The sequence below is a fragment of the Octopus sinensis genome, linkage group LG18 (assembly GCF_006345805.1).
Source record: "Octopus sinensis linkage group LG18, ASM634580v1, whole genome shotgun sequence".
Taxonomy (NCBI): Eukaryota; Metazoa; Mollusca; class Cephalopoda; order Octopoda; family Octopodidae; genus Octopus; species Octopus sinensis.
In genome coordinates, this window is record NC_043014.1 from 4,450,069 (window position 1) to 4,467,568 (window position 17,500).

The window sequence follows — 17,500 nt, forward strand, 5'->3', positions numbered from 1 at the left end:
ATGCGCATTGTGACCAGCGATGTGTAGCAAAAACTGATAGCCTGGTCTGTAACGGTGATCACGGAGAAATATGTATCATACGCACACAACACACACACACATACACACGTACATACACACACACCAGCACAGATGTCCACATACACCTATTTCATTATTACCCACAAGGGGCTAAACGCAGAGGGGACAAACATGGACAGACAAACAGATTAAGTCGATTATATCGACCCCAGTGCGTAACTGGTACTTATTTAGTCGACCCCAAAAGGATGAAATGCAAAGTCAACCTCGGCGGAATTTGAACTCAGAACGTAACGGCAGACGAAATACCGCTAAGCATTTCGCCCGGCGCGCTAACGATTCTCCGTGATCACGGAGATATATCTATCATACGCACACAATTCACACACACACACACATACACACGTACATACACACACACCAGCACAGATGTCCACATATACCTTTAACGAACTATATTCATACAGATACGCACACACTTATACACACATGGGCACAGACACACATGCACATACACGTACTTAAACGCACACACGCACACAAGCACACGCACGCACATTACTCCCACACAACTCCAAAACACCCCACACACACACGCATGCATAAATTCACATACACACCGATACATATACATACACGCAATATATGCCTACACGCGCACACACACATACACATACGTATACACATATAGACACAGACACACACACACGCAAAAACATGCGCGCACATACGCTCGCACACACGCACACGAATGTACACACCGAAAACTCACAACCCCACGGATACACGTATATACACAATTATATACGCTTACACACACATATACGCACACAAAACTACACGCACATATAAGACACACGCGCTTACATACACACACACACAAATGTACCCACACATACGTCCCATACACACGGCACACAATTATACATACATGTATACACACAAACGCACAGTTACTCACCACACAAACTCTACGCATACACACTCAAACACACTACAAACAAAACACACACATACACACACACACGTGTCATCATTGCACACATACCCACATACCCACATACACACACACGTACACATACACTAAGTAAAGCACAGTTATTCGCCACACAACCTAACTCTACGCCTACTCACACGAACACACACATTCATACACGCACACACAATACAAACAAAACACACACACGAAACATATACATACACGCACACACACACATACTTCAAACTAGCAGTACCTACAACTTGACCTTCGGTAGAGACAAAGGAATCCACGCCCAATTCCTTCTTCCTTGACCTTAACACTACTAGCCCTACAACACGCAAAGATTAACAGCCACAACCACACACACACACACACACACACACACACACGTGTCATCATTGCACTCATACACACATACACACATACACACACACACAGACCTACGCGCACACTCTTATCCACACTTACACACACATTCCTCCTCCTCTACCACTCTCCTGTCTTTGAAAGAACTTTTCATCACCCATTCCCTTCACGCCATTCAAAATGTGACGGCGTGTGTACCGTTGGCGATCTTTTTTCCTCTGTCTTCCCTCCTCTGGATCTTTCCTTCTCGTATGTTTCCGACGAAGAGCTCCACCCGAAACGTTAAACCCTCCTTCTTTCCTTCTTTCCTGAGCGTCCAATAATACTATATTTGTTCCACGTCCTCGCGTTTATGTTTTTTGTGCTTTCTTGTTTGCATTATATTTAACTATATATATACATGTAAATATATATATATATATATATATATATATATATATATATATATATATATATATATATATATATATATATATATATATATATCAACAATTGAGGGTAAAATTAATTAATTAATCAATTTCATCAAGTGTTCAGTATGTAAAAGGACCATTTAAGGCGAATTCAAAATATTACATTATAGAATTAGGGCTTAGTAAAATAAATTACTTTGCCACATACTGAACTTAGTAGAAATAGCAGCCAAAAAAAAAAAAAAAAAAAAAATTTTGTTAGCATTTCTACTACTTAAAGAAAGTTTCTCTCAGATAATGTTTACTCCAGACAGCTCACGAAGGTTTGGGGGTAAATACAGAAAAATATCACAAGTACATAGATCGTTTGAGTACGTCAACGTTTCAAGATTAGTTTCAACTGTTTAGTTGGAGTGGTTCATCTGAAGCGACAAGTTCGCTGATAGGTAAAGTTCCTTCTTTTTAGTGTTTCCAAATCCAAATTAAGAAATTTTGAGCTGACGAAAGAAATGCTGATTTTATTTGGCTAATCTTGAAACGTTGACGTACTCAAACGATCTATGTACTTGTGATATTTTTCTGTATTTACCCCCAAACCTTCGTAAGCTGTCTGGAGTAAACATTATCTGAGAGAAACTTTCTTTAAGTAGTAGAAATGCTAAGAAAATTTTTTTTTTTTGGCTGCTATTTCTACTAAGTTCAGTATGTGGCAAAGTAATTTATTTTACTAAGCCCTAATTATATAATGTTTATATATATATATATATATATATATATATATATGTGTGTGTGTGTATGTGTGTGTGTGGAGAAATATGTGTGTATAAATATGTGTGTGTGTGTGTGTGTGTGTGTACTAGCAGACGTACCCGGTATTGCTGGGGATTAAAATGGCAAAGTTGGTATATAATATATTCCAGTCATTTTGAAACAGGTGATATTGGAAAGTGTAACATTGACAACAAAACATTTGTAGAGTAAATGCTGGGCTAATTCGACTAAGCAACATGCTATGCGTCCGTTTGGAGTGTTTCAGGCCCTAACCTGTCATGCAAAATTAGAGGTGGGGTTTGTGTGATTTTTGAACGCACCGTAAAGCTGTCAGTGGATATACTCTCCTTTGCAGCAGTATGCGCTGTATCTAACACGGCCCATCATCGTAAATTTTGACACCTCACGTCGGGTTTGATGTCCTATATCACTCATAGTGCAAATTTGGAGTAACTGTGGTTGTTCATTCGCGGGTACCAGGGAACCATTGAGGGGATAGAGTTGCCATTGAACTTTGACGTCGGCGTAAATTCATGTTTATCTATCTTCTTAGATTCACCAAACGATGTCATTTGAAATTCAGTGTTGTATTGTCTGATATTGTTCAGAAAATCGTTTGACGGGATGGAAGCGCCTTCTAGAAGATTCCTAAGGGGTTGAGATGGTATTGCTTGCAATGATACCTGACCGAATATGTTGTCATCTATTGCATTGTTTTAAGTTCTAAACGATAATAAATATCCTGAAGTTCTATTTATATGATGCTATTTCTGTTTTCACAGAACCGTTTCATCTCCAAGAAATCTCTCGACGATAAACCTGATGATACGCCAAGTAAGAACTAATTTTATAGATAAAGAATTTTACCCGTGTTTCCTTAACTAATGATTTAAAACTTCACCAACTTTGAATTAGTTCCACATTACTATCCATATTTCCACAATAATATATACTAAGACACTTGCCTGAATTTATTTCAAAATATGTTCTATTTACAATAATTTCCTAAATAAAATGTTACTCTAATATACTAGCCATTTATTGTGTGTATATGAGTAAATATGCAGTGCTACGTCGAGAATTGTTTCGGCCCGCACGGTTCATCCGAGTGTGCACTTCACCGAGTGTCCGAGGCGGCCGGTATGTTCACAGTGAACAAATTAGAGTGCTCAGAGCGAGCCCCGCCGGCTTGCATACGAAAAGCATGGAATGTCCTCTCCATCTGATAATCAAATGCCCGAGCTGGCGCTTCACTGCGTTTATATCTACAATTCAGCATTCTGTTCACACTTGTGCTCCAATCATTCGTGAATAGAGACCCGAAATAATGATCTTCCATTTTCCTACAGAGTGCATATTTGTCAGTCATGCCTTGGGGTACTCGTCAGCCAACCAATTCAGTGCACGTTGTTGGTGACCATCAGACGAATCAGGTAGCAGCATGTCGTCTACAAATAACAGTCGACCGATCACGCAGAGATGAATTGGGATACCTCTACCACAATGGCTGCGCATATTCAACCAGATCACAAAAAGAATGTGAGAAGGGGCACTAACAATGCACACTTCAACTAAGTGAAACCTTCACGTTGAAAACTTTCGACTTTTACATAAATACAAACATTTGAACATCCATATAAGTTCTTTATGGCAAACCGTATTTGCACATTAAACTCACCTTCATGGTAAATCACCCACAACATGCCCCAGGGCACGTGATCGTATGCCTTTTCGTGGTTTACAGTGTATTCCTCTTGGAAATGCTTCAACGTTTTCTGGAAGATCTATCTTTGAACGACTCTCTGGTCGGGTGTACTGCAACCAGGACAGTAATCTTGGGCGCGACAATTTCCCCACTTATCGTTTCCTGACATCTAGAATAGACTTTTCGATAATTAGAACACAATCTTTGGTCTCTGTTTGAAAAAAATTGTGATTGTCACCCCATATTACCATTGCCTTGGTGTTTTTCCCAGGGTTCCCATCCACCTAGCATACATGGGTCACTCAGAGAATACCATCTGTATTTAAGGTTTCTAAAATATCAAGCCGAACGTGCTTTTCACCAGCAGCTTTATCACTTTTAAGTGAGTTTAGCTCAAATAAGCGTTCAACCGAAGAAGAACCTGACGAATATAATAATACAATCACGAATCCATTTCGATATCCAACTTCATTCAGGCGGGTCACTCTCAATTTGGATGCAAAAGTCTCCACAATTTTGTTTCTGATCCCAGCATCCACTGCGGCTGCCAACTGTATTCTGTAAGTCGAGCTGGACTTACCAATTTCTAGTGTTCGGCACTAGAACATTTAGGTAGTGACGAGTTGATAACTCCACCCGTCCTCTTACACAAACGTTCAGCAAAGAGTGGAAGATGACCGAACTCTATCAGAAACCTCTGTCACCAAGTATTTCTATTCCAGGTACCCTTATAAATATCCCTGTCTTAAAATAATATCCATACCATAGAGTGGAGAGTGTGTATCCTGCACAGAAGGCTGCTATGATCTCTCCATTAAGTTCACTGACGACATTCCTTTCAATCAATCCTTCTCACGGTTATCAGTGCCAAGGTGTGCACTGAAGTCTCCTTGCAGGACAAATGACTTTACCCCAAATATATCTAAAGCTGAGGTGAATTTGCTTAGGAAGGATTTGTATTTGACCTCGGTGTTTGCTGCATATACTTACAGCAGCCACAGTGGTCCTTCGTATTCAGCCTTAGCTTCAAGAGGTGAACCCACACACCTAGTAGGTTTCACTCCATAATACAATCCGAAAGCTGGGGATTTAGGGTATTCTTATCCCACCTGTGCAGACATTGTTGGCACCACAGTTGCGTAGTGGAGTTCAAAGCCTATATCCAGGTGTACGCTATCGGAGAAAGGAAATTTTGTAGAGGAGACACCGATTATATCTTACAGGCAGATTATATCTAACAATTTCGACGTTTTAATTCTCAATTATTAAAGGTTGTTCCCTTCTTGATCTGCTTTGTTGTCCCGAGACCGTCAATATTGTGCTCCCATCAAAAACGGTAAGTCATGGATTTTGTGTTAACATATGTATGTCTGTATGCATGTATTTATGTAGGTATGTGTGTGTGCGTGTGTGTAAATATGTGTGTGTGCGTGTGTGTAAATATGTGTGTATGTATTATGTATGTGTGCGTGTGTGTAAATATGTATGTGTGCGTGTGTGTAAATATGTGTGTATGTATTATGTATGTGTGCGTGTGTGTAAATATGTGTCTGTGTATTATGTATGTGTACGTGTGTGTAAATATGTGTGTATGTATTATGTATGTGTGCGTGTGTGTAAATATGTGTGTATGTATTATGTATGTGTGCGTGTGTGTAAATATGTGTGTGTGTATGGATTGATAGATTTGCGGATAGACAGACAGAGAGACAGATAGATAGATAGGTAGGTAGATAGACAGACAATTAGATAGATAGATAGATAGATAGATAGATAGATAGATAGATAGATAGATTACATAGAAGGATAGATATATATAGATAGATAGATAGACAGACAGCAGACAGATAGATAGATAGATAAGTTTCTTTATTGGCCACACAGGGATGCACACAGATGGGACAAGTTACAAGGTAGAGCTTTTCTTTTGGGGGATGAAGAGAACAAAAAACAAAAGAAAAAAAATGGGGGTGGCGTAGGTTTTCGATCAAGAGGGATCGTAAAAGAGGAAAAAAAAGAACGATCAATAGGGATCGTGTATCACAGTGTTATGATACATGGTGTAAAGAGGAAAGCAAGTAAGGTTTATCCGTGGGAAGAAAAGCCTACGAAAAAGACCACGGTAACCTTGGTCAATATTGTTATATGTTACCACATTTGTTTGCAAGTGGGTAACCCTCTGTTTTCAATTTCTGGGTTCATAGGATTATGCTCAAGGTGGCTTCGTCATTCATACGTGCCATCCTTGCTACATTCACCCATCTTTTTTTAAAACATTCGCTAGACAAAACTTGCCTCTCTACTCTCACTTTCCTTTTCAAGTGGTACTTGAAGAAGTTGATGGGAGATTGACCAGAGAGGAGAGTGTTTGTCTCCAATCCTTTCAGACGCGTCCACCAGATACATTCTTTCGCCATAGCCACAAGGATGATGAAAATAGCTCTTCCTTCCCGTTTGAAGGAAGGAGGCGTGACAATATTGACGATAGACTCAGCTGATAAACCGACACGTCCCACACGTGACAGCAGCTGTTCGACATAAGCCCACAGGTCGGAAATTGTTGGACACTGCACGGGTGCGTGCAGAACGGTTTCGTCGCTCTGACCGCATCTCGGGCAGGTCGGCCCCGTGTTTCTCGAGCCGTGTCTGTAGAGCTTATCCCGAACGGGTAGCGCTTCTCGGTCGCACTGCCAGGCCAGGGATCTCTGGAAGTTGTCCATGGGCCCTGGCCCGAAAGTCGTCCTGAACAGGCGGGTCAGAGACTCCTCGTCGACGTCCAGGTTTGCCCCGAGGTCGTCGTCGTACCTCCCCTCCACTAATCCCCTATAGAATGCTTTGGTTGTGTTGAAGTCACTCAAGGTCGACCCGGGACGGCAGAGTTGCTTGAGAGCAACGCGACACTCGCGGTGCCATTCGCCCTTCCTCGGCCTCTTTTTGATCCACGACTGCAGTTCGGTCATGGAGACGAGCTGCGGGAAAGCGTGCCTCACAAACGGCGACCACACCTGTTCACCGTCGTCTACATAGAGCCAGAGATGTCGCAGTCTCGGCGCGTGTCTGCGCATCATCAACCACGGCATACCCAGCCCTCCTTTTAACGGGTGTTGACAGCAAATGGATCGCCTGACCATCGGGACGCATCCTTTCCACAAGAAGCGAAAGAGAATGCGTTGTAGTTTGGTGATGGTAGGGTCGGGACAAGGTACGACGGATAGGCGGTAGTAGATGACGGACGCGATGTACGTGTTCGCCACCTCCGCCCGACCTTTTAGGGACAGTTTCTTCTCGGCCCATTGCCGGGCGAGAGTGACCACCCTACTCGTTATCTCGTTCCAGTTCTTCTCCACTTGGAGGTCCGGACCAAACTAGACCCCGAGCAACTCAACCGGGCCGTCGGTCCAGCGTCCCACGACGGAGGCGCTGGTGGACGGCATGGGCTTGCTTCTCCAGGTGCCTAGTCGCAAGCCCACTGACTTTTCCCGGTTGATTTTCGCTCCTGTCACCGCTTCGTAGTTTTTCAGTGTCTCGCCGACCAGCTCGATGTGCTCGTGGCTAGACACTATGACGGTGACGTCGTCCGCGTATGCAGACACGCTCGTCCCGCATCCCAGTTCTCGCGGGATGCCCCTCAAAGTTGCCAGCTTCCGCAATAATTGCTCGAGAGTCAATACGTATAGAAGCGACGAGAGGGGGCATCCCTGACGGACCGAACGTGCGATGTCGAAGGGTCTCGATAGATGTCCATTCACGCGAAATACCGAACGGATACCTCTGTACAAAGCGGCTATCCAGCCGCGGAAGACGGGACCGAAGCCTGCCGCTCTGAGGACCGCCTCCAAGTATCGATGGTCTACCCTATCGAAAGCTTTCGATTGATCAAGATTGATCAGCGCCCCACCCATGCCAGGTTCGTTAACTACCCTGTCTATGATGTAGCGCATCAGGTGGAGGTTGTCATGGATGGTCCGGCCCGGCACGGCGCATGTTTGCGCCCTGTCGACCAGTTTCTCGATGACAAGCGCCAACCTCTTGGCTAGCACCTTGGCCAAAATTTTCAAGTCTGCATTAAGTAGAGTGATGGGCCTAAAGTTATCTATTACATTTCCCTTGTTTAGATCTTTCTTCAGCAGTGTTACAGCTCCTCGGCTCACAAAACCAGGAATGCTCCCGTTTTGCTGCCAGTTGCAGTACACCGCCGCCAAGAGATCTCCAAACAAGTCTGGCATACAATTGTAAAGCTTGTAGGGTAGACCATCCAAACCCGGTGATTTGTCCCTCGAGCATTCTGCCATCGCCTCCTGCACTTCCGCCGCCGTACCTTCGCAGCACCCTGCCTTTCTTGTCGAGAGTCGTGGTAGGCTATGTAGGTGGGCACTGAAGTCCACCCTACGTTCTTGCCCTCCACTCGTCCCGAACAGTCGGGCAAAATGCTGCTGAAAGGCCTCACACATTTTACTTGGCTCAAGCAATTCGTGCCCCTGTTCATCTACCAGGGACCGAATGGTGGCTTTGCTGCCCTGTTGCGCCTCTGCCACCCGGGCCTCTCTCGCGGCTCCAACACCTTCGTTCCTTAGAGCACGCATCCTAGCTCTGACAGCACATCTTCGTGCTTGGCGTTGAAGTGTTGGTCGAGGGCCAACCTCGCCGCCAAAACGTCGGATGCGATGCCGCTTCTAATTGCCATAGATAGATAGATAGATAGATAGATAGATAGATAGATAGATAGATAGATAGATGGATAGATTAGATAGATGGATAGATAGATAGATAGATATAGAGATAGATACATAGATAGATAGATATGTAGATAGGTAGATAGATAGATAGATAGATAGATAGATAGAGAGATAGAGAGATAGACAGACATACAGACAGACAGACAGACAGACAGACAGATAGATAGAAAGATAGATAGATAGATAGATAGATAGATAGATAGATAGATAGATAGATAGATAGACAGACATACAGACAGACAGACAGACAGACAGATAGATAGATAGATAGATAGATATATAGATAGATAGATATGTTTCTTTATTAGCCACACAGGGCTGCACACAGACAGAACAAATTACAAGGTAGAGCATTTCTTTTGGGGCTAAAAAAAATGGGGGTTGGTTTTCGATCAAAAGGGATCGTAAAAAGAAAGAAAGAGGACAAAAAAAGGGGAGGATTTTTAAACAGGGGGGAGAGGGATTAAAAAAAGAAAAGGGGAGAGGAAAAAAAGTTGATCAATAGGGATCGTAATCACAGAAATGTCAATATGAAGTGTAAAGGGGAGGACAGGTGAGGTTTACCCGTGGAAAGAAAAGCCTACGGAAAAGACCACGGTAACCTCGGTCAATGAAGTCACATGTTATATTTCTTTCTTTTATTTTTTTTTTTTTGCAAATAAGCAACTCTCTGTATTAATTTTTACGGTTCATAGAATCATAGTCAAGGTGGCTTCGTCATTCATACGTGCCATCCTTGCTACATTCACCCATCTTTTTTTAAAACATTCACTAGACAAAACTTGCTTCCCTACTCTCACTTTCCTCTTCAAGTGATACTTGAAGAAGTTGATGAGAGATTGACCAGAGAGGAAAGTGTTTGTCTCTAATCCTTTCAGACGCGTCCACCAGATACATTCTTTCGCCATAGCCACAAGGATGATGAAAATAGCTCTTCCTTCCCGTTTGAAGGAAGGAGGCGTGTCGATATTAACGATAGACTCGGCTGATAAACCGACACGTCCCACACGTGACAGCAGTCGTTCGACATAAGCCCACAGCTCGGAAATTGCTGGACACTGCACGATTGCGTGCAGAGCGGTTTCGTCGCTCTGCCCGCATCTTGGGCAGGTCGGCCCCGTGTTTCTCGAGCCATGCCTATAGAGCTTATCCCGAACGTGTAGCGCTTCTCGGTAGCACCGCCAGGCCAGGGATCTCTGGAAGTTGTCCGTAGGTCCCGGGCCGAAAGTCGTTTCAAACAGGCGGGTCAGGTATTCCTCGTCGACGTCCAGGTTTGCCTCGAGATCGTCGTCGTACCTCCCCTCCACTAATCCCCTATAGAATGCTTTGGTTGTGTTGAAGTCACTCAAGGTCGACCCGGGACGGCAGAGTTGCTTGAGAGCAACGCGACACTCGCTGTGCCATTCGCCCTTCCTCGGCCTCTTTTTGATCCACGACTGCAGTTCGGTCATGGAGACGAGTTGCGGGAAAGCGTGCCTCACAAACGGCGACCACACCTGTTCACCGATAGATAGATAGATAGATAGATAGATAGATAGATAGATAGATAGTTAGATAGATAGATAGATAGATAGATAGATAGATAGATAGATAGATAGATAGATAGATAGATAGATAGATAGATAGATAGATAGATATAGAAATACCTGTCAATCTATTCGGTTGTCCAGAAATTTATTGCTGATATATGGTTGCTTAAATTTCGACTTATTTTAGAACATGGTTGAGTTCATAAAATAGAATTTAACTCCACCACCATTAAGAACGCAGTTTAAGCTATCTTTTCGTGTAAGAAGGTTTATGTTCCTATAACCTGTGTTAATTTTGTAACACTTGAAAAGGCAAGATAAGAAAGTTCATTTTCGGCACTTGATGCTTTGGGAACCAGACAAAAATTGCTGCAGCTCGGCTGGCATGTGTTACTCCATCCCTCCATATTCACCAGATATTGCACCTTCGGATTTCCACTTATTCAGGCCTCTGCAGAATAGTCTTAATGGTAAAAATTTCAATTCCTTGAATGACGTAAAAAGATACCTCGATAAATTCTTTGCCATGAAACCACTTCAATTCTGGAAAGAGGGTATTTTCAAGTTAAAGGAAAGATGGAGAAGCATAGTTTTACAAAATGGTTCATATTTGGTTGTTTAAAAATGCAATGGCAAGTATTTATTGGCCCTTTATTTTCCTTTAAAAATCGGCACGAGCTTTCCAGGCAACCCAATATAAATACATATATATCTATGTATATCTGTATACATATATATGTATATATATATATATACATATATATATTTATATATATATATATTTATATATATATATATATATACAAACTTATATATATATAAACACGCACACACAAACATATGTATATATATATGTATAAACATTATATATATATATATAAATTTTTATACATTTACATATATACATCTACATATACACACTATATTTAAGGAGTGAATAACCAGTTTATATAGCACCCGTGTACAAAATATCTAATCCTCATCCCTTTCGTATGCAGTCAATTTATAACCTACAATATGTTCCCAAACATTTTTCTTACAAACTTTTGTGATATTCCATTGAACGCCAAAAGATATGTTGACCTTCGAGCTTCAATCCGGAATATTATTCACCAGTGCTAGAAATGCCCGACTCTTCAGTGATCATGATGGATAACTATACTAAACAATATCAAGGCGATAGAGCTTTTGCATCAATTCAAACTACTTTTAAATATTGCATCCTATTGCCTTGACAGATTCTCCTAATGTCGCAGTGGAAAAGTCCTACAGCGTATTAGGACGCCGTACATGAAAGGTTGGCGTCGGGCTTTCTTGTACGTCAGCAGAATGCGCAAGTCTACGTTTCTAGTAATCTTCAAACTACCAGCGATTTTAGATAGCAAAATTAGTCTACTCTTGACAATGAACAGGGATATTAGCTGTTTATGTAATGTGTATGCTTTGCCATATACAAGCATGAAATAATGAAATACCAGATTCACAGAAAGGCATGCAGTTCCAGCAAACCTCCAAGATGTAACACGATATAATAGATTTGGTAGAATGGACAATGTCGACGTCACCCACATCTTCATAAAATGCTGTCCGAAAATGTTGTCATATATTGCATTCTTTTTTCAGTTCTAAACGATAATAAATACTTTCTCTTTTTCCACAGAAATCTTGCGACGATAAACCTGATGACACCCCAAGTAAGAACTAATTTTATATTGTATAAGACAATAACTTTGAAGAAATGTTCAGGAATGAGATTAAATATTATAAAGTATCCAGCTTCCAGTTCTACAGTGTTTAGCTAAAGTCATTCACCCGTGTCTCCTTAACGATTTATAATTTCACCAAAGTTGAATTGACTCTACATCACTATCCATATTTCTTCAGTAATATATACTAAGACACTAGTCTAAATTTCTTTTAAAATACATTTTTTTACAATAATTTCCTTAATAAAATTTTACTCTGTTATACTATGACATTAATTGTGTGTATATAAGTGTGTGTGTGTGTGTGTGTGTGCAGCGCTACGTCGATAAGTGTACCAACCATTGTTCGTCTGAGAATCGAATGCCCGACCTAGCGCATCAATGCGTTTATATCTAGAATTTAGCAATCTGTTCAGTCTTGTGCTTCCAATCACTCGTGAATAGATTCCTGAAGTAACGATATTCCACTTTCCTGCAGAGTGTGTGTTAGTCATCCCTGCCTTGGAGCACTCGGCAGCCAACCCATTCAATGCGTGTCGAAAGTGAACTTGACATGAGTCAGATAGCAGCACGTCGTCTGCAAATAGCAGTCGACCGACCCCATACAGACGAAATGAGATACTTCTTCTAAAATGGCTGAGCCTTGATCAACCAGATCATAAGAAATGTGAAAAGCACTAACAATGCACTCTTCTATCGAAGTCCAAACTCCATGTTGAAAACATTCGGCTTTTGCACAAATACAAACATTTTACGAGTATTTTACGATAAAAAGTACTTGCCCAATAATTTCACCTTCCTGGTAAACCATCCGCAACATGCCCCACAGCACGTGGTCTACAGCGTATTCCCCTTGGATATATTTCAACATTTTCTCGAAGATCTGCCTTTGAACGAATATCTGGTCGGGTGTACTGCGTCCAGGACAGTAATCTTGGGCGCGACCATTTCTCTACGTAATATTTCTAGACATGTAGTGTAGGCTTTGTCTTAAAAAAATCTGTGGTTATTACCCCGGATTGTCATTGCACTCGTGTTTTCCCTGGTGCCCCATTCCACCTAGCATACACGGGTCACTCAAGGAATACCCTGAGTATTTAAGGGTTTAAAATTATCAAGACGAACGTATTTCTCTCCAGCAGCTTTATCACTTTCAGTGACTTTAGTTCGACAAAACTTATACAATCACTAATCGATTTCGATGCCCAAGTTTATTCATGTGGGTCTCTCTCAATTTGGATGCAATATTATCCACAATTTTGTTTCTTATTCCATCATCCACAACTGCTTTCAACTTTATTCCGTAGGTCGCCCTGGACTTACCAATTTACTAGGTTCTCCCAACTGTAGGCATCTTCCGGTTTCAGACATCTTGGTAGTGGTCAGTTGACAACTCTCCCCACTACTTATAGCCCGAACGTCCAGCACAGACTCAAAGAGGACTGAGACGACAACAACATCTATCAAGAATTTCTGTCACTAAGCATTTCTATTCCAAGTACCCTTATAAACAACCGTCTTAAAACGATATCTATATCATAGAGAGTCCAGAAGACTAGTATGGCCACCACATTAAGGTGTGTGACGCCATTCCACCCAATCAATACTTCTTGCGGTTATCAGCGCCAAAGTGTGCACGGAAGTCTCCTTGTAAGACAAATGACTTTACCCCAAATATATCCAAAGCTGCAGTGACTTTGTTAAGGAAGCATTTGTATTTGACCTCGCTATTGGGTGCATTTACTTCCAGCAGCTACATCACTCCATTCTGCTTGAGCTTCAGGAGATATCCCTTAATACCTAGTGGGATTCACTTCATAATCCAATCCGAAAGCCAGGGATTGTGAGCATCCCACTTCCGCCTATGCAGACATAGTTGGCACCACACCTGCACGGTGGAGTTTCCAACCTACTTCCAAGTGTGCGCCTCCGAAGCAATGAAGCTTTCTTGAGGAGACTGATTATATATAACAGGCAACGTTTTGTCTCGTCCGGTTTTGACAGTCTAATTCTCAATTATGAACGGATGATCCCTTCTAGACCGGCTTCGGGGTCATGGAACACACATATTTTGTACTCCCTTCCCATGCATCCCAATTTGAGTTGGGTGGAGACAGAAAAATATTTCCCAAATGGACTCCTTCATCCAAGATCCGGACGCAAATGTTGTTATCCCTCTCGATGAATGACGCGTTATGGCTATTCCTTCGAGCCCTTTGCATATTGTAGCTATGATGGACTGATTCGCGCCAAACATTAAGCTGATATTTGTAATTGACCAATCCAGTACCAAGAATTGATAATATGGCTACATGTCTAAAAATGACTTTATCATTATTACGGTCACAAATATATATATATACTCACATCCAAGTTCAACAACAAAACAAACATCCTTTCATAAGGGAGACAAATACACTTTCTGATATTCTGAGATTAATCTCTCAATTCGTTGACATCAACGTCAACAACAGGCTCAATAGACAAATGACTAATTTTCTTCGTTTAAAATTTATTCTTAGCGAATCATTTACTTCTTTCATTCTGATTTTCATTCATTCACTCATTCTTTTTCTCTTAAATTCTAAATTTCTCTCCTCTCTATCAATTCCTTCCAAGCCAACAACTTCCTTTGTATAGGATTCAAGAATTCTTTCTTTTAAACTAAATTGTTTCATTTTAATTTCACAGAACCCGGTCTCGGATCATTGTATACTCGGTGGGGCAGAACTACTTGTCCTACTAATTCAAGCCTTGTATATGACGGTTAGTATAAACTATACTTCTGTTCTCTCTTTCTCTCTTTATCTTTCTCTTCTTCTCTTTTTATTCCTTCATTTTCTCTTTCTCTCGTCTCTCTCCCTCCCCGTCACTCTCACGCACACGCCCACACACTCAAGCAAATCATTTGATGACATATCACGTTTGAAACGATATATAGAGTCTGCACAAGACTGCTTACTCCTTTGTAGGTATTTGGTCAAATCAGAATTTTAAATGTTGTCTACTACGGACCAAGTGAAAAGGCGGTTGTCTAACTACAGAATATAGATATCTCTACGTTAAGTTATAGATAGGACTAGACGGGAATCCAGTATAGCGATCAAGGACTCCTGGCTGACTTGTATGGAGTGTAGATATCAAATACCGAGGCTGCTGACTGGTGATCAAATATACTGGCTACGGATGGTGGTATTGTACGTGAGTGACATGAGCTGAAAAGTGGCCACTTGACTATCTTTAACTAGAGTGCCCAATGATCGTAGGTGTGGGCTAAATTGAATAGAGTCTATTAGAATTGATGACAGTGACTGTAAATGGTTAATGGAATGAAAGCACAATGTAGAATGAGGACTGGACAAGCCACATACTGTAAATGATGGAAAAAGCTAAGGACTTTATTCATTAGGTAAAATATAGAGAGACTAAATATTAGTGAGAGAACACAACAGAGTACAGAATGCACTTCTATTCTTCTCCGCCTCACCGAAATCGTCCTATCGCTAAAACCTTGCTCTTTTCATGCACCACATCACCTCATTTAATTATCCAGTATATCTTTGTAAGGTAATTCCGAAACTTCCAATTCAAAACTGCTGCTACAAACTGCGTCCCCAATCAACCTTACGTTCCTTAAAAATGCTCTGTATCTGCTCTTTATAAACCCTACACGTATCCTTTTTCGGTCGCCCACTTCGCCGTCCATTCATCTTAAGCACTAAGCCATCACTGAACCTCACAATTTTTCCTCCCACCTCGTTTCTGTGTATTGCATGAAAAAAGGTCTGTGTGATCATAACGTCTATGTAAGCCTGATTCGTTCGAGTCTAAACGAGAGGTTTAGCCACTGAATCTCGTATGATCGACTAAACAACATTTCATCGACGGTTACCCACCACTTCTCTGCATCTCGTCGTCTCCCGTATTGTCCTACTCAAACCTCCTACAATTTCCACCACCCAAAATATCCCCGTTCACACGTGAACATCTTTTCCATTTCGGATAAACACGAGTGCATGGGTTTCTTTTTCTCCATCTATTGACATCCACCGAAAAACACCTACCCCATGCAAACATAAATAATAATCCGAGTCGTAACCACAAATACTTACCCGTATACATTCAACATATATATACATATATATAGGCGCAGGAGTGGCTGTGTGGTAAGTAGCTTGCTTACCAACCACATGGTTCTGGGTTCAGTCCTACTGCGTGGCATCTTGGGCAAGTGTCTTCTGCTATAGCCTCGGGCCGCCCAATGCCTTGTGAGTGGATTTGATAGACGGAAAGTGAAAGAAGCCTGTGGAATATAAGTATATATACATATATGTATGTGCGTGTATATGTTTGTGTGTCTGTGTTTGTCCCCCCACCATCGCTTGACAACCGATTCTGGTGTGTTTACGTCCTCGTCACTTAGCCGTTCGGCAAAAAGAGATCGATAGAATAAGTACTGGGCTCACAAAGAATAAGTCCCGGGGTCGATATGCTCGACTAAAGGCGGTGCTCCAGAATGGCCGCTGTCAAATGACTGAAACAAGTAAAAGAAAAAAAGGGTATATATATATACATATATACATATATGATGAGAAGTTAAATGTACAGCCACGATTCAGCAAAACACAGCTTACGCTAACATAAACACCAACATATATACACCACAATTCGTTCACACATGACTAAACATAAAATCTTTTAAGTGAAAAATTGTAATGAATGTTTCCGTTATTTCGTATATAATTTTGCTTGATATCTTTTTTACTTGATTTATTCTTACCAATTCAAGGTGTGGCTGGTGGACAACATTATTCCCATACTGGTGGCGGAAGTAATCTCTTATGTCTACCCAACGATCCCATTTGGGCCAATTATACTACAGAACTTGAAAAAGGTGGTTACATTTTTGGCAGTGAATATCAACTACAGTCATACGACACCAATACCATCTTTTCTTTTGCTAACGCTAAATCACTTCATGATCACAACGTTCCGTGCGCTGTCTGTTTGACACGACAACCTGCTGTTGTTATGATGTTACCAGCCAGGACAAAGTGTTACGCTGGTTGGACAGCTGAATATTCAGGATATTTGATGACCGCGCATTATAATCATAAAGGCAGACAAGAATATGTGTGTGTGGATTATGCACCAGAAGCTGATCCAGCAGGTTACAGAGACGAAAATGGAGCTCTATTATATTTCGTTGAGGCTGCTTGTGGTTCATTGCCATGTCCACCGTATGTCCATGGTCAAGAATTAACCTGCGTT

At 41.5% G+C, this 17,500-nt stretch overlaps 1 protein-coding gene across 2 annotated transcripts in view; it reads left to right on the forward strand.

Annotated features, from left to right (window-relative positions):
• The window catches only part of LOC118766835 (short-chain collagen C4-like), a 91,073-nt gene that overhangs the window by 73,519 nt on the left and 54 nt on the right, over window positions 1-17,500 (forward strand). For both annotated transcript variants that reach the window (XM_036510678.1, XM_036510677.1), the window contains exons 3-6: window positions 5,533-5,594; window positions 12,184-12,217; window positions 14,921-14,995; window positions 17,019-17,500. The exon at window positions 17,019-17,500 is cut by the window's right edge and continues 54 nt beyond it. In XM_036510678.1, coding sequence (XP_036366571.1) covers window positions 5,533-5,594; window positions 12,184-12,217; window positions 14,921-14,995; window positions 17,019-17,500 — 653 coding nt within the window. The remainder of the gene's footprint in view (window positions 1-5,532; window positions 5,595-12,183; window positions 12,218-14,920; window positions 14,996-17,018) is intronic.